Source organism: Delphinapterus leucas, chromosome 13, assembly GCF_059928025.1.
Source record: "Delphinapterus leucas isolate spDelLeu-1000000601 "Yukka" chromosome 13, BTC_Dleu_Yukka2, whole genome shotgun sequence".
Taxonomy (NCBI): domain Eukaryota; kingdom Metazoa; phylum Chordata; class Mammalia; order Artiodactyla; family Monodontidae; genus Delphinapterus; species Delphinapterus leucas.
In genome coordinates, this window is record NC_143141.1 from 15,690,237 (window position 1) to 15,713,600 (window position 23,364).

Sequence of the window (23,364 nt, forward strand, 5' to 3'; positions counted from 1 at the left end):
GCCACAGCAAATCCTCTGTGTATCCTGAAAGCTTTGCTTTTGAGGAAAGATCTGATTTTGGGGAAAGGGCAAAAAGATATCCAGGGCATAATTTCCTCAGGTGACTGCTATGAAGGGACCAAGACTCACAGGTTGGTGTAAATTCAGGAAGCCATTGGTAGGGGCACAAAGGAAGAAATTAAGAGTAGGTGGACAGAAGGAGGGTTTCCGGGGTATCAACTGTACATGAAGGAGAAACAGAAGGAGGAGGGAAAGGATTAAAAACATCCAGGTCTTTGGCAGTGGGATGTGAGAGGTATGGACCAAGAACAATACTTGGGGGAGGTGAACCTGATACAGAAACTCTGTGCATAGGCAGAGGGGAGGCTACAGGGACCTTTAGCATCTCCTTTCTGACCATGAAAGGGAAGCAAGGAAGACTTTCAGCTTAGATGTCTTTAGAAGGTAAGTGAGGACCAGGCCATGCCCACCTGCCTGTCACCAGGTCTGGGGAAGCACCCTGGAGTGTTAGGGGACAATGTATGTAGGGTAGATGTGATTCTACTGAATGTTTGGACACTGAGTGTCTTATAGAATAAATCCTCCTTAATGATGGGTCTGACTAAGGCAGGAAGCTCCATCTAAAAAATGTTAGAACCAAACAAACTTATCCATATACTAGACATTTCAAACTCAGTGTGTGACTATATTCTGGGCCTTGAAATAAACCCCAGCAAATTTAAGCTACTTGAAATTATACAGAGTATAATTATAATGGAGCTAGATTAGAAATCAGTAACAACAAAATATCTAGGAAAAATCTATAACTTGGAAGTCAAGTAACATACTGCTAAGTTATCCATGTTCAAAGAAAAAAAAATCACCAGGGAAATTAGAAAGTACTCCCAACAGAATGATAATGAAAATAAATCTTTTCAAAATCTGTGTGATGCAGCTAAAGCAGTGCTTTGAGGGAAATTTATAGTTGTAAATATTTATATTAGAAAAGAAGAAAGTTTAAAAGTCAGTGATCTAAGGTTCCACCTTAAGAAGCTAGAAAAAGAAGAGCAAAGTAAATCCAAAGTAAGTAGAAGGAAGGAAATAATAAAGGTAAGAGTAGAAATCAAAGGAACAGAAAAGAGACAGTAAGAAGACTAACAAGTTCAGTCATGTTTTCTGACACATTATTCCTCCCCCTCTTCCGTCTAGCCACAGCTGATTGGATGAGAATTCATTTGGAGTGGGGGAAAGAGTATGAAATAATAGTTAATTACTTCTTTTTGAGTTCTTGATGCTTGCATCTCACAACCAGAGAGAACTTCTTTTTCCAGTAGGTGGCAGCGCTGGCAACTTGAAAACCCGGACAGGCTGCCTTCTGGGTCGGCTGGGGACCAATGATTGCCGCCGGGCTGAAACGAAGGAGTCATTTCAAGACAGGAGAGAGAGTCAACTCCAGAAAGCAAATCCTCACTCGAATTTAGAATAGGGAAAAGTTTGAGATCTCTCTCAATCCCCCTCTCCCTCTCTCCCCCCTCCCTCCTTCTGTCTCTCCCTCCCTCCCTCCCTCCCTCCCTATCTCTCTCTCTCTCTCACACACACACACAAATCTGGAAAACCTGAATGAAAGCTTGAAAAACTTGCCTTTTAAAAACCTGGGGCTCTTAACTGGAAGTACTGCTGATGGGCACCAGAGGCTCAGAAAACTCCTCCTCCCACTGTGAGCAAATCGCCGCCCCCCTCCCCGCCCCCGAGATTCTCCAAAGTTTACATCAGATTCCCAAAATGGACGGGGACTTAAAACAATTAAGATACCCTGCCTACGAATGCTCCGTTAAACACCACTCATTAGTTAATCGGGCAGGAGTCTGGGCTGTACAGGAAGGTGGTGGAGTGCACCCAGGCCTTGGGTGGGAGGTGGGAGAGGCCGAGCACAACCAGTTGCTTTTATAACTTTTTCTTCCTGAAGGGTCACTGCTGGAAAAAAACCCTTGGGGAGTTTAGAGCGGAAAGAGAGCGACCACTTTTTGCAGACCTATTATGTGCGTCCTAAATGTCCTCGTTTAATCTTTGCAGTAATCCTTCGAGTTCGCTGTTAATCCTTCCTATTACTCTCCCAAATCCCTTAAGAGGGCACTTAATGGACTGCCGGTTTTCGTGGTTCCGGGTTTTAACTGAATGCACACACTGACTAGTCTCCTCTTTTACAGACAAAACTTCCCTGCGATTGCCTTTGTTTACATGAACTTGCCTTTAAAAATAGCCTTTCATTTATTTCTTTGGTCAATTTCTTTCCATCAAGAGCCACCCTCAGAATTGGCAGCGTGAACGCAGACTTAAGGGCAGGAGCTAGTACGATTTTCGGTTGAATTTAGAAGACAGTCCTGGAGCCTCACTTTTCCCTTCTGGTTCACGGGGTGGCCGGCGGCCGGGGCAGGGTTTGGGCGGGAGAACTGGGGCCGCGGATCCCGCGGCTGCCTCTGCTCAGGGCAGACGGGCGGCAGAGGGGTTGGGCGGGGTCGGGGTTCAGCCTCACTTGGCCGCCGCCTCAGGGCTTGGGGGTGAGCCCCGCCCGGAGGCGGTCGCGCTAACCGCGGAGGGAGCCGGCGAGAGGCGCGGGGAAATGGGCGAGCACCCCCGGCTCCCCGAGCCCGGCGCGCCATGGCGGGCGCCGGGCGAGTACGCAGCCCCGCGGCCGCGGGCTAGCCGAGCCGGGAGGCCACTGTTGGGTCCCTCCTTCCCTCTGCGCCCCAGGCCTCGGAGCCACCGAGAGGAGGATGAGTCCCTGGAGCTGGTTCCTGCTGCCGACCCTCTGCCTCCTATCCGCGAGCGCAGCCCCTCCGCGCGGCGCGCCCGCCTCCGCCAACTGCAAGCTCAAGGCCCAAGAAAGGCGCGCAGCGGGCGCGGGCGCGGCAGCCTCCCGGCACCTCCTGGGGGTGGTTACCTTCCCAACCGCACTGAGCCCCGTGCTCTTGGACCCCGAGCCGACTCAGCGGGTCGGGCTCCCACCTTGCACGGCGGCGCCTCCTAGCTCGCGCTTCCCGCCGATTCCCCGGCTTCCCCTTTCCGGCGGGGGTGCAGAACTCCGGCCACACGAGACCCTGTCCCCCAGCCATCGCCATTCGTCAGCCGAAGGGAGTCCCGGGCCGGGTACCCCGGGTCTCGCCAGCCTGCTTCGCTGGCGTTTGAGGGACGAATCCGCGAAGACCCAGTGGGCCCGGGACTTGGGCACATTTACTTTTTAAGTTTGTCCTGCCTGCTCGTCCCTAGCGTTTCATTTCTGCTCGTTTCTAAATGGTAATAGCCCCCAGCAGCTGCTTGATTTAACCTTCGTCTATTCAGTGCCTGAGTTAGGAGGAATGTGGGGGGAGCTGAAGCCATCCTCCTTGTCTTACTGATATGGGAAACTGAGGCTCAGAGAGGGACTTTTGTGCTCCAGGTTACAGAGCGCGTTCGTGGAGAGACCAGGTCTGACAGCCTAGCGTTCACGCACCCGGCGCCTCCTTAGATCTTCGCATCAGCGTTTTGGGGTGAGGGGAGCCGAGGTGAGAGAGCCCCAGTGACCTGCCCGTGTCCACCCAGCCCTATAGGAGCAGAAGCCGAACGGAAACCCGGCAGGTCTGGCGTCTCCGGGGCTGAACCTCTTTCGAGAAGAGCGTTTCCATTTCCTGATCAATTTTCCTACGCTCGGAATTTTCTGCAGGTCTGAAGTCCCTCTCTTCTGAGCTCCGTGGAAGTTGACTTTTGCGAGTTTACATCGGTGGGTCCAGTCTCTGTGGATCCCTGGCGCTGGGGAGGGTGATCGTAGACTGAGCGCCCTCGAACGCCGGTTGCCGGAGTTCAGGGGTCTGCCCACCTTCGGTGACACCTGCGCAGCATCCGGGGCCGCGTCCACTTCCCTCCGTGATTTTATTCATCGTCTTAACCACAGCAAGGGAGAAGGTGACCTCACTGAGCCGTTCCTGGCACACAGGGCTGCCCGGGAAGCTGCACTGTGTTCCTAGGGCGCCCTGGGCTGCGGACGCGTGGAGGCCGAAGAGGGAAATCCTCACCAGGGATCGTTCCAAACTTTGCTGCGGTGTGGCAGCTGCGGGCTTGTTATACAAGGCAGAAGTCCATCCTTTCATATGAAAGCAGAGTGCCTTGCACTTTTGCGAATCTATTAACAACTCGTAATAATATTATCGAGTGAGTCTTGATAAGGTCTCTGTTTCTCCCTTCTGTTGAATCTGTCTTCGTGGGTCTTTTGTTCTGTCAGTTCTCATACTTTTTGGTCTCATAGTAAAACACTTGTGTGGGTTAACGGAAATATTAATAAAATGCAAGAATACACAAGCACACATGCCATTGACTGTTGGAGGGTGATGTTATCTAGAGACTTGTAGCCTCAAGAAAATTCTGTTTGTACACTTGTGAGAGAATGAAAGAGGAAAATATCTTTGTATTATTATGAAAATAGCTCTGATCTTACAGACTGCTTGAAAGGGACTTGGGGACATTCACAAGTCCCTGGACCACACTTTGAGAATCAATGTTCTATTCTGTGGGCAAACTGCCTTGTCCTGTGTGGAGGTCAGAAGGTCAGTCAGTGGCAGGGCTGTCTGCTTGACCTGCAGGCTGTAGAGGGTACCGTGGGTGGGTCCCCCAGGGGGTTGGGGTGTTGAGATTGTAGAGTGAGGCTCTGGAATCCAGCCTCCCATCCGGTGTGGCAGCTTCCTGTAGCTTTCTGGAAGGACTGTGGCTTGATAGCTGGCTTGGTTTTCAACTTTCGTTAATCATTAGAGAGGTTTTCTGAGCCAAAGTCCGCCACAGACAAGGCAGGCTTTACCCGGAGCAACACACAGGTTGAGTCTGTTCCTTTATCAACACTCAAACACAACTCTGGAGCGTTCTTACCATTCCTGCTAGCGTTGTTTCACATTTGCTGTTTCTTCACCCAGATATCCACATGCTTGCTCCCATACTTCCATCTGGGCTTTGCTCAAATTCTCTCAATGAGACCCTTCCCGATTACCTATTAAAGATTATGTCATGCCCCCATTCCCCGGCCACCCTGCCCTCCTATCCGCTTTTCCGACTTTATTTTCCTGTTTAGCACTTAACCACCATCTGATAAAAATGTTTGTTTATTGCCCCCCCCCAATCTCCGTAAGCATAGGAATTTTTGTTCGCTGCTGCATCCCCAGTGCATACAAGAGTGCCTGGCCATAGTAGATGCTAAATAAATATTTGTCAAATGAAAAGGGCAAACTAAAGCCAACTTACTTTAATATCATTCCAGCTGGTCTGCTGAAGGGTCCTCTTGGAAAAGAGCAGTTATCTCAGGTCCAGGAGCTGGATGGGAAGAGTTGAGGGGGCCTGTGGCTTAGGGATTTAGCCCACATTACACAAGCTGTCATTGTGCTACTTTATTTCATTGTATGGATTACACGTGTGTGTTAAAATCTCCGGTAAGGTGATTCAGTCCGCAGAACTTCGTGTGTCTCTGTCATCCATGGACATGTCTTCTTCTTTTAAAAGAAACCTGTTATGGTGTTAATATATTTTTTTTTTCCTTTGAAATCGTCAGAATGTTAAGATACATGGCTCCCTCTAGTAGTATGTAGGGGCCGCAATTACAGTGAAAGGGGGGTGGTAGAGCCATTTTGTTTTTCTTTTATGGAGACAAATAGCCCTTCCCCTGAGGGTGTCGGTGTGAGGCAGGGGCAGCTGCACCCCTCAGATCAGTGCAGCAGCCTAGGGGCTCACCTGTGGGCAAAGCCAAGGTAGGAGCTCCCTGATCAGAAGCCCTGAAGACTCGCCTTTCAGAAGGGCCTGGTAGAGAGGTGTCAGTAGCCAGAGTGGGAGACAGGGTGCCCTCCTGGGTCGGAACAGAACGCCATGTATTGAAGAAGCTCCACAGGATAAGGATCATTTCTTTAAAACCACTTGAAAACCCCTGGCTTAAAAAAAAAAAAAGTGGAAAAGCACCCCACCCCGCAAGCTGTGTTATCCCTTAAAGAGAGAATGGGAAAGGATGGCCCCCTGAGGAGTGAAAGATGTCAGTGTGGGTTCATCTGGGTAGGTCACTGAGGCCCCAAATGGGGAGCTGGACAGAGCCTCTCTAGATGTGGAGTCAGGTGGTCCTCCCGAGCGATGGTGCACCTAGCAGAGTACGAACTGAAAAAGACGTAAGTCTGAATCGCGGGGGATGTCTGCTGCATGCTAAGGCCGCCTGATACGGTGTTTAAAACCTGGGGCTCTGGCTTCAAATCCTGGATCCACTGCTTAGCAGCTATGAGACCTTCTGTAGCATAATAAGCCTCTCAAGGCCTCGATGTCTCTGTCTGGAAACAGCCAGTGTCTTACTTAGGTGTGTATTCTCCCTCTTCCTCTCTTCCCCATCTCTCCTATGTGGGCACTGGGCAGGCGTTCACCCCCACCATGCCACGAAAACCGTTCTTGTCTGGGTCGCCAGCGACCTCCGTGTCGCTCTATCCAGAGGTCAGTTGTCCAAATCCTCGGCTTATTTAGTCCATCAACCACACCTAACCCACTGGCTTACTGTCTCCTCCCCGAAGCTCTTTCTTCAGTGGGCTTCCTGCTCTTCTGATTTTCCCTGCTACCTCGCTGGCCACTTCTCTTCTTCTGGCTTCTCTTCTTTCCCTTGACTTCACAAGGTTGGACCATTTCTAGACCCATTCTCTTCTGTTTGCACTTAGTCCCTTGGAGATCTCTTCTAGTCCTATGGCTTTAAATAACATCGAAATGATGACCACACCCTCTTTTTCATCGGGGACCCGGATCTCTCCCAGACTCCAGACTCATGCATCCACCTATCCACTCGACCTCCCCACTTGGATGTCTGCTTGACATTTCAACTCAGCGGGACCAGCACCAAACTTCTGACCTTCCCTCGAATCCTGTTCCACCCCGTCTTCTCCATCTGGGTCGATGGTAACTTCATCCTTTTAATTAACCAATTCACCAGCAAATCCTGTTGGCTCTTGCTTCCAGAGTACAGCCAGAATCCCATCTCTGATCACTTCTCATCAAGTCTGTCAGTACTGCTCTGTTCTCTCACTTGGGTCATTTCAGTAACTTCCTAACTGACCTTCTTTCATCTGCCCTCATCTCTCAGTAGTCTGTTCATCACAGCTGCCAGGGTGATCCTGTCAACACATTAACTCAGCTCGTTTAGCTTCTCTCATTAAAAACCTGCACCAGCTTCCACCCTACTCAGCATAAAAGCCTCCACCCTTCCAGGAGCTCGGGGGCCCTGTGCGGCCAGGCCTTGTTGGCCTCTCTGACCTTTGCCTCCTGCCTGCCTCTGGAGCTGTCCAGCTGCAGTCATGCTGGCCCCTTTCCTGCTCCTCCAACACATTGAGGGCCTTTCTGCCCCAGGGTCTTTGCACTTGCTCTTGCCTCCTCTTGGAGGGATTGCTCCCAGATAGTCCTGTACTTTGACCTCTTACCTCCTTCACGGCAAGGCTTAAATGACCTACTGGACATTCAGGGACTTTCCTGGTCACCCTATTTAAGACAACATCCCTCCTCCACTAGTACTTCCTGTTCCCCTTCTGCTTCTCTGTTCTCTTCAGTGGTTACCATTAACACGCGGGAGGCAGAGACCCATACTTCATTCACTGCTGTATTCCTACTGCCTCACGCCTAGAGCCGTGCCTGGCGCCTGGGGGGCACAGCGTTGATAGTTGGGAAAGAAGTCAGTGTTGAACAAATGCAGCAGAACCATCCGTGTGCAACGCCTGGATGGTGCCTGGCACACAGCGAACAGTCAGTATCAGCCAGCTGCCTTCAGCATCATTACTGTCAGTGCATGGCTAGATGCCAGAACGTGAGTACTGTTTTTTAAAAAACCTGAGCAGACACTTCCCTGGTGGCGCAGTGGTTAAGACTCCACGCTCTCAATGCAGGGAGCCCGGGTTCAATCCCTGGTCAGGGAACTGGATCCCACATGCGTGCCACAGCTAAGAGTTCGCATGCCACAACTAAGGAGCCATCGAGCCGAAACTAAGGAGCCTGCGAGCTGCAACTAAGACCTGGTGCAGCCAAATAAATAAATATTAAAAAAAGAAATCATCAACCAAGAAATGTCCTTAGAAAAATATTATATGTAAAATAAAGCTGAGCAGTTTTCAGTGAAAAGATCACACAATAACCCTATTTCTAGACTCATACTGGTTGAAAAGACAACAATAAAATAAATAAGAAACTAAGAATGGATACATGTAATTGAACAGACTTTGTTCCTGAAGAGAAGTGTAGGCATTTTGAGGTAGGATGGGACATTAGGGACGTTAAGCGTGTTGGGTGAAAACAAACCAAAACCAAACCAAAATGAAACACCCCCTCACCACTCCCCACCAACCCCACGCTATGATCCTGCAGTATGGGTTTGGTTTTTCTTGGAATATATTTGTTTACTATCATGGTCTCCTAATAGATGACAATGAATCAGGTGCCCATGTGTTTAATAATAATATTTCAACTATTTGCCATGTCTCCAGTTGGAAACTGTGTAGAAGTCCTTTGGTAGACTGTGTGGAACTTGTGTAACCAGATGTATAGGTCAGTGGTCTCCAATCATATCATCATCCAGGACCCCTTTGATCACCAACTCTTCCCACTAAGATCAACAAATAAAACAAACTAAACCTATGCTTGGAAGCCCAGCTCTAGCAAACCAGTTGCATTTAAAGGTAATTATTCTGTTACCCATTTAAAATTAACCAAAGCCATAACTGTCAACCTCAGCTTTTGATTACTGCCTAACCAGTGTTTTTCTACCAGATTGATCTAATTTTAACCAACAGTGAGACATTTGATTGCTTAATTAGCCTTTGGCAACCATTTTTCTGTAGACTACAGTTTCCATGTGGCTTTTTGAAGTAGTATTTAAATAACCCTGGGGACTCTCATTACTCCCTAAGAGGATGCCTGAGGACTGGCTGGAGACCCTGTACACCATTTATCTCTTAATACTAATTCAACCCTTAACAGGTTGTTTTTTTTTTTTACATCTTTATTGGAGTATAATTGCTTTACAATGATGTGTTAGTTTCTGCTTTATAACAAAGTGAATCAGTTACACATATACATATGTTCCCATATCTCTTTCCTCTTGCGTCTCCCTCCCTCATACCCTCCCTATCCCACGCCTCCAGGCGGTCACAAAGCACCGAGCTGATCTCCCTGTGCTATGCGGCTGCTTCCCACTAGCTATCTACCTTACGTTTGGTAGTGTATATATGTCCATGCCTCTCTCTCACTTTGTCACAGCTCACCCTCCCCCCTCCCCATATCCTCAAGTCCGTTCTCTAGTAGGTCTGTGTCTTTATTCCTGTCTTACCCCTAGGTTCTTCATGACATTTTTTTTCTTTAATTCCATATATATGTGTTAGCATACGGTATTTGTCTTTCTCTTTCTGACTTACTTCACTCTGTGTGACAGACTCTAGGTCTATCCACCTCATTACAAATAGCTCAATTTCGTTTTATGGCTGAGTAATATTCCATTGTATATATGTGCCACATCTTCTTTATCCATTCATCCGATGATGGACACTTAGGTTGTTTCCATCTCCGGGCTATTGTAAATAGAGCTGCAATGAACATTTTGGTACATGACTCTTTTTGAATTATGGTTTTCTCAGGGTATATGCCCAGTAGTGGGATTGCTGGGTCATATGGTAGTTCTATTTGTAGTTTTCTAAGGAACCTCCATACTGTTCTCTACAGTGGCTGTATCAATTTACATTCCCACCAACAGTGCAAGAGGGGTCCTTTTTCCCCACACCGTCTCCAGCATTTATTGTTTCTAGATTTTTTGATGATGGCCATTCTAACTGGTGTGAGATGATATCTCATTGTAGCTTTGATTTGCATTTCTCTAATGATTAATGATGTTGAGCATTCTTTCATGTGTTTGTTGGCAGTCTGTATATCTTCTTTGGAGAAATGTCTATTTAGGTCTTCTGCCCATTTTTGGATTGGGTTGTTTGTTTTTTTGTTATTGAGCTGCATGAGCTGCTTATAAATTTTGGAGATTAATCCTTTGTCAGTTGCTTCATTTGCAAATATTTTCTCCCACTCTGAGGGTTGTCTTTTGGTTTTGTTCATGGTTTCATTTGCTGTGCAAAAGCTTTGAAGTTTCATTAGGTCCCATTTGTTTATTTTTGTTTTTATTTCCATTTCTCTAGGAAGTGGGTCAAAAAGGATCAGTTTTTAAAAATTATTTAAAAAATGTGTTTTTTCTCTCATTTGTTCAGTCATTTAACTTTTACTTGTCTAACTTGTTTATTACCATTACTTACGATAGGGGTTATTATCTGACTTTCACCACCTGAGTTCCATCCCTGGCTGGGGAACTAAGATCCCGCAAGCCATGTAGCACGGCAAAAAAAAAAAAACCAAACAAACCTCAGTGGGGTGGCTGAGACAGAAGCAGAATTGAGCATAATTAGTGCATTCTTGAAAAGCTGGGTGCGTGAGCAAAACTATAATTTGAATACTTTAAAAAACAAGGTCACAGGCTGGAGGCTAATGAGGTAAGCTCCATCTGGTGCGCATGGTGTTTTGAGAAAACTGAGGTCTCATTTCCCAACTGGAAGATTTTATTTAATATCAGGATTTCTAGTTCCTTTGGAAAAGTCCCTTCTGGGGCACCAGGCCTGTTCCCCTGTGGCCAGCACTGCTGAGGCTGCCTAGCCGACGTCCTTTGTGGAGAGTTGTGGGCTTGTTGGCCCCTGACCTCCCCCTGCTGTTATGTCACCCCAGCCCACGTGTTTCCCTGCCTCTGCTCTCCTCTGAGTGGTCCCATGGTGTTTTTGTGAAGGTGACAGGGGGACAGGTGGAGAAGAGCAGGCTGAAGAGAGTAGGGCCCCTGCTTCAGCCAGCTCCACCCTCATCCGTCTTATATTTTGAGATTCTGTGTAATATTTCACTTGAGACCAGGTTGCTGCTGCTGAAACAATGACACAGAGTGCAAATATGGTTGATCCTCATTATTTGTAGATTTCATGTTTGCGAATTTGCCAGCTTGCTAAAATTGTTAACCCCAAGCTTCTGGTGCTTTCACTTTCACTTGCAGATGTGCCCAGAACTGCAAAAAATTTGAGCGGCCGGATGCACAGTCTCCCAGCGGACGAGTAAGTCAGTGCTCTGGCTTGTCTTTTCACCCCTCAAACTAGAAACAAGTAAACAAGTGTACTTCTTGTAGTTTACTTAGTGCCATATTCTTTTTGCATTTTTGTGCTTCTTGGAGGTGATTTCACTGTTTAAAATGAATGAAGTGCTGTCTAGTGTTCCTAAGCACAGGAGGGCAGTGATGTGCCTTAGGGAGAAAATACATGAGTTAGATGAGCTTCATGCAGGCATGAGTTACGGTGTTGTTGGCTATGAGTTCAATGTTCACAAGTCAACAAAATATACTAAAGAAGGTGCTTTTCAACAGAAGCTCACATAAAACATAAAACAAGGTTATGTATTGCTCTGTTGACTAAAACGTTGTGACCAGAGGCTCGCAGGAACCTAACCCTGTGTTTCCCCTAGGAGCAGTGGTTCAGTATCCGGTAATTCAGTGTTCACAGTGACTTTATAGAACATAACTATGATACATAATGAGAACTGACAGTAAACTGAAACCCCACAATCCAGGAAAGCATGCTACTTAAAAGGCTGCTGAAACGAAGCCTTTGTAAAGAGAATGAATTCCAAATATTCTTTCCTATAAAACCTGGATTTTCACATTTCTGGGTTGCTTGATGTGGGGCTCGCCCCATGCATATATCTGACCTTTACACTTGAACTCCTTGAGGGCTGCCCTGTGCATTTCTTTGTACAGTAGCTCTTAATAAACAGATGTTTCATAAATGCCCACTGTTGAGACTGAGAGACACTCGGGGCCAAAGGGCAAATTGGCTTGGCCTCAGGATGTAACCAGTGCTCAGCCTATAAAACTGTTGGGAGACATCGTGGAACCATCCAGTTCTCTGCTGCTGAACCAGAAGGCTTTTGTAAGAGAGAAATGCAGGACAGTGCATGTCCTAAAGGGACAGGGGCAAACTGTGCAATCAGGGGCTTCTTAGGACTGTGGAGTCAACCTTGGCTGCACATTGGAGTCACCAGGGAAGCTTTAAAAATATCACCTAGGGCTTCCCTGGTGGCGCAGTGGTTGAGAGTCCGCCTGCTGATGCAGGGGACACGGGTTCGTGCCCCGGTCTGGGAAGATCCCACATGCCGCAGAGTGGCTGGGCCCGTGAGCCATGGCCGCTGAGCCTGCGCATCTGGAGCCTGTGCTCCACAACAGGAGAGGCCACAACAGTGAGAGGCCCGTGTACTGCCAAAAAAAAAAAAATATATATATATATATCCTCTTATCTCACCTCCAGAGATCCCATTGTGATTGACCTGGGATAAGACCCAGATATCAGGCTTCTAGAAGCTTTGTAGGTGATTCCAAACGTGCAGCCAGAGTTGAGAGACTCTGCCTTTGGGGTTGTTGAATTTGAGATCTGAAGAAGTAGAAACCACCAGGTGTGCCTGGGAGGTAACAGTGGGTTCCTCAGGTGTCTCTTACCTGTACCAGGTGCATCCTTGTAGTCCCTTGAGAATCCCCTCTTTAACTCCTGTCCAGTTGCTAGAGTAGGCATGGGGCAAACTCAAAGCTGGTGATTGTATTGCTTTCTCATCTTTAATCAACATTTCGATGAGAAAAGGGAAGGGATGCTGAAATTCAGTCTGCTTTGAGGACTCCTGCCCCTGGTAGGTGAATCTGCCTGGACTATTTTGATCATTTTTCTCCTGCAGGGTGACCTGTCTCTCTAATTTACCTCTCAGGTTCCTGTCCCTCCATATCATGCCTTGATGTTGTCTCTTTTCCTTTTAGCAAAATGAGTTGAATTCCTTCTCGTGGACCATAAAGCGAGACCCGCTGTCTTACTTCTTTGGCATGATCCACGTCCCGTACACCCGGGTTTGGGACTTCATCCCGGACACCTCCAAGGAGGCTTTTCAGCAGAGCAGCATCGTCTACTTTGAGCTGGACCTCACGGACCCTTACACTATCTCGGCCCTCACCAGCTGTCAGATGCTGCCATGAGGTGAGAACCTCCAGGACGTGCTCCCCAGGGACATTTACGGCCGCCTTAAGCGCCACCTTGAGTACATCAAGCTCATGATGCCCTCGTGGATGACGCCTGACCAGCATGGTAAGGGTCTCTACGCAGACTACCTGTTCAATGCCATCACAGGCAACTGGGAGTGGAAGAGGCCCGTCTGGGTGATGCTCATGGCCAACTCCCTGACCAAAGGGGACATCAAGTCCCGTGGGGTGCCTGTCTTAGACCTGTACCTTGCCCAGGAGGCCAAGCGGCTGAGGAAACAGACGGGAGCAGTGGAGAAGGTGGAAGAGCAATGCAATCTGTTGAATGGGCTGAACTTCTCACAGGTAAGACCCTCTTTGCATGTAGGACTTGGTGACAGTTGATTGTGTGGCTGAACCTATTGAATTACAAAACTACAGGAAATAGACCAGAAGCACAGTTGACCTAACAATTGTCTTTGCTCAAGAAAATTATCCTACGGATGAAAAAATAAGCCTGTCAGTCACTTTTGTCACTTATCTGTGTATTATCAAGAAAGAAAACTTGTTTTTTCTTGTCATCCCAGCAAGTATTGCATACTTTTGTTACTCATTTTAATTCAGGTCGTTGTTTAGGAACGTGAAGGCCAGACTGGCTGTCCCGGGGAGTGGTCTGGGTCACAAATGATACCGGCCATGGCTGTTTCAGGTAACATCAGTCCCTTTGAGATCATTGCTGTCTCTCTTCAGGACACTCGTCCCAGGACATTCCTTTCTAAGGCAGAGTTATGGTCCTGTACTCATCGTTTAGAGATCCTACCCCAGGGCATTAGAATTTAGGTTGATTTTCAAGAAGTTCTTCACTTCTCATAAGACAAGAAATGCTTTATTGAAGTGCCATTATTTCGGTGAAGTTTCTTGTTGCTGTTGATGTTGTAAAGTGCCTTAGATACCTGGAGGGGCCAGTGGGAATTTTGCAACATGAAATAAATATTCTTGTTTTGCAGATAGGCTCAGTGATTGGCTTGGGATGTTGGTGTGCAGAATAAAATCCAATCACCCAGGCCTTAGTGGATCTTGAAATATTGAAATCGGATCGTTATCTAAAGGTTTAAGAACATTCAACAGCATAAAAATGCCATTCCTCAATTGATAATGAAATTTTTAGGGAATTTACCTTGCTAAAATTCTATAATATTAAGAAATACTCAGATGCTAAAATATAGTATTTGTTTGGCATGTTGAGATTTATAGATAAGATAGGGGACCGCTAACTTTGTTGGTCTCCTAGGGGAGTTTTTCTTGCATTGTTTTGGAAACCTGCAAAGCCAATATTCTAACTTTTTCAATGTCTGCATTTAATACAAATGTTTTGAAAAAGAAAGGTGCTTTGATTTAAAGCCTCATTGAGTTTGACCTTACAGGTTTGAAATTTGTGAGCATTTTTAACTGAGCCAAAGCCTTCTTTCATACTTCCAGTTGCTGGGAGACAAAGGCTGGGGAGTAAAATATTAGCTTGAGCAAGATATCTTTGCATGCAAGTGTGTATCATCTCTTAAGGTGATACGTTTATGAGATGTTTTAAGCACTGTAGTTATAGTATAGTTATACACTAGGGTGTCATGTTGATTTTGTGACATTCTTAAGGATCATATAGGTATTTAATATTTACAAACTAAATTTCTTATAAAACCTTTTTTTAATTGAAGTATAGTTGATTTACGATGTGTTAATTTCTGCTGTACAGCAAAGTGACTAAGGTGTACATAAACACATTGTTTTTTATTCTTTTCCATTATGGTTTATCCCAGGACATTGAAAATAGTTCCCTGTGCTATACAGTAGGACCTTGTTGTCCGTCCATTCTGTATGTAATTGTTTGCATATACTAACCCCAAACTCCCAGTCCATCCCTCCCCTAAGTGTCAGCTCAGTGCATTTTAGCATATGCATATACCCACTACCAGATCAAGACGTTGAACATTTCCATCACCCCAGAAAGTTAGTGTAAAATTTTCATCGCAGCATAACTCTATAGAAAATTGCACCTGATGAATTTTCATAAACACAGGCCATGTGCCCCATACCCAGGGCAGGAAACAGAACAGCTCCAGCTCCCCAGAAGCCCTTCAGTCCTACTCCCATCCCCACCCCAAGGATCGGCACTGTCTTGAAAATCTTTGAGCATAAATTAGTCTGACATTTCTAGAACGTCACATAAATGCAGTCATCCATCCGAGTTTTGGGGTGGTGGTTGATGGAGTCTCCCTTCTCGGTAAGCAAGATCATTTGTACTCATTTTGATAAAAGACAAAACCTAACTCATTCCCTAGGGCCCCTGTCTTCTGCTTATTTGAGGGGTGGTTGGTTCCTTCCTCCTTGCTCTGTAGCAATCCTTTCTATAGTTCTTCTTCCTTTATTTTTTTTTTTTCTGTCCACATGCCAAGTCAGGGCCCGCCTCTGGGGAATCCAAATGGCTATGGCTGCCCCTTCTGGTGGAACTGGCCTGGGTCAGCTTCTCTCCATTGATTTAGATGGTCTTTGTTTTTAGCATATCACCATTACACACACACACACACACACACACACACACACACACTCTCTCTCTCTCTCTCTCTCTCTCTCTTTCTGTCTCTCTATCTGTTTCTGGACTTTCCATTTTGTTTCATTTTTCTGTTTGCCTATTTCTGTGTCAATATGACATTCATTCACTTTATGCTATATTAAAAAATGGATAATGATGTTTCTTTCCTTAATGATTCTTAAAACCATTTTGATTAAGATTTTGTTAATTTCTAGATCAATTTGGGAAGAACTGAGACTTTTCCTCACATTAAGTCCTGCAATCCAGGAGCATGTTATCCTTTCCATTCAGTTTAGTCCTCTTTTTTATTTTGTAGTGATCTTGATGTAGATTTTGCTCAATTCATAAGTTTATTCATTGTTTTTAATATAAACTTTGTTGGTGTAAAGACTCTTTTCTCATATTTTCCAGCTGGTTACTAATTTTTATATATTCATTTAACCACTTAATTGAAATCTTTTATGCTAACAATGCTAGTTGATTCTCTTGTTTTCTTAGTGTTCAGACATATCATTGATAAATAACTATTTTGTGTCCATCTTTCCACAGTTTGTCTCATTTCTTTTTCTTGTCCTAATGTGTTGGCTAGGATCCTTAAAACAGCATTAAGTAGTAGTGGGAAGATCAGGCATCCTTCCTTTCCCTAACTTGAATGAGAAAGCCTTTGATAGTTCACCATTACACATGGTGCTGCTAGTTGATTAGTATTTATGATGTGAATGAAACATACTTGAATTTCTGTTTTGCTGGGACTTTTATCAGAAGCAGTTGTTGAGTTTCATCAAGATCTTTTTTCCTGCTTCTGTTGTGATCTGTCGTGATTTTTTTTAAAAAATTGAGATATAATTGACATATAACATTATATTAGTTTCAGATGTACAACATAATGATTTGATATTTGTATGTATTGAGAAATGACCACCACAATAAGTCTAGTTAACATCCATGACCATCCATAGTTGCTAAATGTTTTTTCTTGTGATGGGAACTTTTAAGATTTACTCTCTTAGCAACTTTCAGTGATGTCTTAATCTTATGACTTTCTTTGTTTGACCTCTATCTGTAGATTTCTCAGTATTAAACCATCCCTGCCCAGCTGGTCCTAAACTTCAAGGACCAGGGTGTGAGCTCATCAAGAGTTACCCTCCTAGCCACCCATTCCTATATTCATTTAGTCAACACACCCATTGAATTCCTATTGAGTTTGGTGCTACATAAAAAGATAAGGTGTAATCTGGTTGTTGCTCCCTAGAACCTGAAGTCTTTTTTTTTTTTGGCTGCGCCATGCTGCATGTGGGATCTTAGTTCCCTGACTGGGGACCGAACCCGTACCCCCTGCAGTGGAAACGTGGAGCCTTAACCACTGGACAGCCAGGGAACTCCTGAACCTGAAGTCTTTATAATACAGCTAACTAGCTTATCAAGGGCAGGACTCATCACTGTTTTCCTAGGTCTTAGTGCAGTGTCGGCACATAGTAGATGCTCAGTAAGCTTTTATGGGGGTAAGGGATTGAAGGAGTCTGTAACTCTGCCTGGAAAGGGAACAGAAAGTCTCTCTCTGTTCTAGATCCCTCATGATTCCATTATTTTTCTCCCTTCTCTCTTCCCCTTCACCTCTTCTCTACTCTCTGAGGACTAATTGTTCCCTTTGGTTATTTTGATTTGGCATCAGGGGAAGAATGCCTACTTCCTGTCCATGGATTTGATCTTGCCATCTCAGTGTAGACACCACCCTTAGCCTTCAGGATGGAGTCAGGTTATGTATGACTCCTGATTTTTTTCATCCAGAGTTCGTGCCTGCTTGATACCTCTGGCAGCATTGCCATCCCCTCTGTGAAGAAAGCACATGAGCTCAGCCATGGGTCTCACCTCACTCCCTCCCTTTCTGCATAGGTGGGTTCCCATAAAAGATTTCAGGTCCCTTAGAGAAGTGATCTTTCTAAATCCCATTTCCATGGTCATGCACCACCAGGCATCCAGACATGGTGCACTGTCTGGCTTCCTCTGAGGAGCTGACTGGAACGACTGTCTGACCACAGGATTCTCCTGCCTGCTTCCCCAGCCAGGGACTGGATGTCAGGGTGGGGTGGGGTGGGAATTTGAGACAGCCCCAGTCCCCTTGGCATTGGGGTCTGTCCTTGGGACCCAGTCATACTTGGGTTTGCGGTGTGAGTCTTGGGATCTGAGAGCTAATATGAATGCAGCCAACAGGTCTGGGGTTGCCCTCTGCTTTCCACGTGCAAGGACTCATCTCCGGACTTCCAGTATCTTAAAAGGAAGTTAGTTGGATGTAAAAGTCCTGTGCAAACACAACAGTGCTCTTGCTGTCAGCAAAGAATCATTCCTTTGTTATTGTTTACTCTTGCTAATAGATGGCACTAACATATTTCATATTTGCCCTGTCAGCTGTCACTCTTCTACTGTACGGTCCAGCAGTAGGTGTCATTACTGGCTCCTGTCGTCTTTACCCCAGGACCCTAATAACTCACTCTTGGCTGAAAAGCAACCCCCTTTTTTTCCCACAAAGTGAAGCCTTAAACAGTGGTTTCGTCCAGGGGACATACTTGCAGGTCTTATGAAAAAGTCCTTTTCCTGAGTCACAGTTTTGGGGTGTTGGGGAAGACAGGGGTCTTTCTTCTTTGGAGCAAGTTCTCTTTAGGTGGGTCAGTCACTTAATAGAAGAAACAACTGGTTCTAGGGTAGAACACTGGAAAGGTCCAGGGCAGGGTGGAGTCGGGGAGGCAGCCCCTGCCCCCAGGAGAATGTGGTCTGGCTGGCGAGTCAGGGTGAATTCCTAGAAGGATACCCCATCTCTCTGTCCTTGGCTATTGTTGGTGAAGGTCGGAGGAGTGGGAAGTTGGGAGGTGCTGGCCAGCCTAAGAAAGCTTCCTGAGGAAGGAGGGTCAGATCCTTTGAGAAGGAGGTGGACCTGCCAGGCCCAGGGGGAGGCTGACTGCAGGAATACCGCACGGTGCCTTGTTTTGTACTTTGCAGGGCTCTCTGCATCTTCTCCCATCAGTGTGTTGGATTTTAAGAACAGCCCTGTGAGGCTGGAAAGTCTCTGTTCCCAGAGGCCACGGCAAAAGTGAGGTGGGTCAGCGAGCAGAAGCCGCGGGGGACAGTTTCCTTTTGGAATGACCCTGGTGGATGGCCTGGGGTCTCAGTGAGACTGTGCAGGGCTGGCCTGGCCCCCTGGTCTCCCGTTTTTTAATCTAGTTCTGCCTCTGAGTGCTGCCACCTGCCCAGATTTACAGTCTGATTTGCTGAGGGAGTTCCTGCTGCTCCCTAGTCATAAATTCCAATAAAAGCAAGAAATCACATCTTTGAGACTGACCATATTTTCCATAATTGAGATGGAATGTGCTTGAAGATGGAGATCTTGATACAAATGAAATTATTTACAAAACAGAAACAGACTCACAGACATAGAAAACAAACTTACAGTTCCCAAAGGGGGAAGGAGGGAGGGGATAAATTGGGATCTTGGGATAAGCAGATATGCATTACTGTATATAAAATAAACAACAAGGACCTACTGTAGAGCACAGGGAATTATATCTAATATCTTGTAATAATCTATAATGGAAAAGAATCTAAAGAAGAATATATAGATATGTATGTGTAACTAAATCACTTCGCTGTATGCCTAAAACTAACACAACATTGTAAATCAATTATACTTTAATTAAAAAAGATGGAGATCTTGACATTTTACTTTTCCTTGATAGGTTTGGTTTAAAATAAATACTTGGGGCTTCCCTGGTGGCGCAGTGGTTGAGAGTCCACCTGCCGATGCAGGGGACACGGGTTCGTGCCCCGGTCCGGGAAGATCCCACGTGCCGCGGAGCGGCTGGGCCCGTGAGCCATGGCCGCTGAGCCTGCGCGTCCGGAGCCTGTGCTCCGCAACGGGAGAGGCCACAACAGTGAGAGGCCCGCGTACCGCAAAAAAACAAAAACAAAAACATAAAATAAATACCTGGAAAAAAATCCCTGAAAGGGAACTGCTTCCTAAAATATGGGCAGCTTTGCTTGTGAACAAGAACATCCTTCCGAGATTTCTCTGACGTTCCAGTGGTTAGGACTCTGCGCTTTCCCTGCCGAGGGCCTGGGTTCGATCCCTGGTTGGGGAAGCCAAAAAAAAAAAAAAAAGAAAAGAGAAAAGAACATCCTTCCTAGCCTAGTGAAGGAGGCATGTGAGCTCAGTGTAGGTACCCACTGTCCCCTCTGCTAGGAACCCTCCCCATGCTGTCCCTCTGGCCGACGGCTGATTCGGCTTATGTCCTCTGTGAAGGCCTCCTAAGTCCAGAGATGACCCTCTGCTGTCCTCTCAGTGTCCCCGTGGCAGCCTCTGCAGGAGACCTGAAGACTGCCTCTCCCAAAGGTGCAGGCTCCTCCAAAGCTGGTTACGGTCTCTTGGTCCTTGTTTTTTGTTTTTTTGTTTTTGCGGTACGTGGGCCTTTCACCGCTGTGGCCTCTCCCGCTGCGGAGCACAGGCTCTGGACGCGCGCAGGCCCAGTGGCCATGGCTCACAGGCCCAGCCGCTCCGCACCATGTGGGATCCTCCCGGACCGGGGCACGAACCCGCGTCCCCTGCATCGGCAGGTGGACTCCCAACCACTGAGCCACCCGGGAAGCCCCTCTTGGTCCTTGTACCCCAGCTCCTAACGTGGTGTCTGGCACGTGGGAGGTGCTCACTAGTGGTTGTTGGCTAATGTGTCAGCCAGGTAGGACGTGTGAAAGTCTGATTTCAGTGGGCAGAGCTTGGAAAGGGCAACGGGAAGCCAGTGAACTTGTGGATACCTTGGCTAAACCGGGATACAACATGAGTGTGTGCTGATTACTTACTAAAGTGGATTACAACGTTTCTGACGGCTGTGTAGATATAGACCAACATCTTAAAATTCACATTAAATCCAATCTTTTTGCTTATACCGCATTCTTTCCCAACATTGCCATATAATATTTTTGTGTTCTTATACAGAGCGGGGCGAAGTGCTGCAGTTACTGTAAATGCCCCAGGAGCTGTGACATCTTGTCCTTGAATTAACCTGTCCCTGCTTTCACCTAGAGCATCAACCCAGGCGCTGTAGGTGGGCACAGTCTTCAGAAATTGGAGGTATGGGCTGGGCCACTAGCTCCCCCAGCAGGGTCTTCCACAGCATGTCTTCACCTTGGCCATCCCCTTAATTTCTTATATTTTGACCAGAAACGGAAACTTGAATGAACTGTGTCCCTATGGCTGGCTGTGATGTTCAGACGCCACAGACTCAGCTCTGTGTTTCCACCTGGGCACAGGCCTGCTCGGGAGTCATCTTTCCTTTTACTGCTAGTCTTTATTTGGACACATTTCTTAAGCACTCAGCATGGGCTGGGCATGCTGTTTCTCATTTTTGGGATTCAAAGACAAAGCAGTTATTGATCCTGCCTTCCCCTGGCTCTGGGAGGCCCCTCTAAAGTCTAAAGCAAACTTAAAAAAGATAGGTCTTTTTGTATACATGCATGGATCCCACATGTGCTGCTGGGGTTCTGACCTCAGCTGGATCTGACCCTGCTTGGCTGCCTTTGGGGTCATAAGAGAAGCACTTCAAGGGATGCTGCAGCCGCATTTTGGCCCCATGTCCCTGCGAGCTCCTTTGAAACCCCGGCATCCAGCTCTTGGTGGATCAGCTCCACGACACGCTAGACTTTAGGAATAACACCCAGCGTGTCTCTTTAGGAGGGGGAGGAGAGCTGTCTGTCCCTCCTCCAAAGAATCTACCTGCCCAGCAGGATTAGGTGAGGCAGAGTCTGCCTGGCTTGATGGAAAGGGGGAAGGGGAAGGGGAAGTATCCGGGTGTGACTGGGGCAGCTGTTACCCGGGACGCTGCAAGGAGCCAGGTGAGGCCTCTGCAAGTGGAGGTGCTCTGTGGCCTAGGGATGGAGCAGGGGGCCTGTCCTGGGCCCTGGTGGTGGATGTATCATGTCACACCATGGGCATTATGGCATCTCTGTTTTCCTCTCTCCCTCCTGATGCTTCTGTGACACCCTTCCTCCCCACTCTCTTCCTTGAGGCCCTTCCCTTTTTTTTTTTTTTTTTTTTTTTGCGGTATGGGGGCCTCGAGCCTGTCATGGCTCACGGGCCCAGCCGCTCCGCGGCATATGGGGTCCTCCCGGACTGGGGCACAAACCTGCGTCCCCTGCATCGGCAGGCGGACTCTCAACCACTGCGCCACCAGGGAAGCCCGAGGCCCTTCCCTTTTTATTCACAGCCACTCAGAGCTTAAAGGGGAGCGAGCAGGGCTCTGGCGTCAGCTTCAGCAGGGGCCTGGAATCACGAAATGTGGAGTTACCCCATTCCTGCCTTCCCTGACTCCCTCTACAAGAGAACTGGGCTCCTACCAGCCTCTGCTCTCCAGGGGAGTCTGGGTAGGTGAGGTTGCTTATCACTGTGCAGAATAACAGCAGTGAGGGCACTGCTGACTGACTTCTCAGGGAGAGGCCAGCTCTGGGGATGCCCTGTGCTGTCTGTGACTAGGCAGCCTTGTCCGCATTCGTTATGGTCATAGACTGGCTGCTGTCCAACAGGACTGCTGATATCTTTGACCTCCCCTCAGGCCCAGAAGTGATGTTGAGATGCTGTAGCGTGAAAAACCCCTCTGGATGGCCCCGCATACCTAGCGCTGGGCAGAGAGAAAGTGTTTGTAGACATCTGAGACAATTTGTGACTGAACCCAAGCTCAGGGTCCTGATACTTGGCTGTGCCTCTCTGCCCCCACCCCCCCTTGTCAGCCCCTCCTTTCGGGCTCCGATTCTGGCCCTCCCCTTCCCACCTCTCACCTTCTCTACCTCCCCCAGCCCTCCCCCTCCCCCTTTCCCTGCTCTGCTCTGGGGTGTGACAGTTCAGAATCTAGGTGCCAGTGCCTGGAAGAGAGAAAAGACAAACAGTGGGCAATGAGAGAGAGAAGGACTATGCAGAAGAGGCGAGGAGCAGTAAAGGGTCAGTCTTGTGTGATAGCGCAAGCCTGGAGTTTTCATCTTGCTTTTCTGGTCTATTCCCTAGGACGTGAAGTGAGAATCGCTGTTAAATACCTTCAGTGGACATAAGGGGCTGTATTAGTTTGCTGGGGCTGGCATTACAAAGTGCCACAGACTGGGTGACTTAAGCAACGGAAATAAATTTGCTCACAATTCTAGAGACTGCTGAAAGTCTGGGATCAAGGCGTCAGCAGGGTTGGTTTCTTCTGAGGGCCTCTCTCCTTGGCTTGTAGATGGACGTCTTCTCCCTGTGTCTTCACGTGGGCTTCCCTCTGTGTGTGTCTGTGTCCTAACTTCTTGTTCGTTCTTTAAAATTTTTATTTTATATTGGAGCGTAGTTGATTAACAATGCTGTGTTTGTTTCAGGTGAACAGCAAAGTGATTCAGTTATACATATACATGGATCTATTCTTTTTCAAACTCTTTTCCCATTTAGGTTATTACAGAGTATTGAGTAGAGTTCCCTATGCTATACGGTAAATCCTTGTTGGTTACCTATTTTAAATACAGCAGTGTGTACATGTCAATCCCAAACTCCCAATCTATCCCTCCCCCACCACCCTTCCCCCCCCGGTAACCATAAGTTTGTTCACTAAGTCTGTGAGTCTGTTCCTGTTTTGTCAATAAGTTCATTTGTATCGTTTTATTTAGATTCCACATATAAGCAATATTATGTGATATTTGTCTTTCTCTGCCTGACTTCCTTCAC

General features: G+C 47.0%; 1 protein-coding gene across 1 annotated transcript in view; it reads left to right on the top strand.

Moving 5' to 3' along the window:
• Window positions 1–2,440: 2,440 nt before the first annotated feature.
• Window positions 2,441–23,364, top strand: part of TRABD2A (TraB domain containing 2A) — a 58,564-nt gene continuing 37,640 nt past the window's right edge. The window contains 2 exon segments of the mRNA XM_089922910.1: window positions 2,441–2,870; window positions 12,872–13,423. Of these exon segments, the coding sequence (XP_089779036.1) occupies window positions 2,754–2,870; window positions 12,872–13,423 (669 nt within the window). The 5' untranslated portion in view covers window positions 2,441–2,753.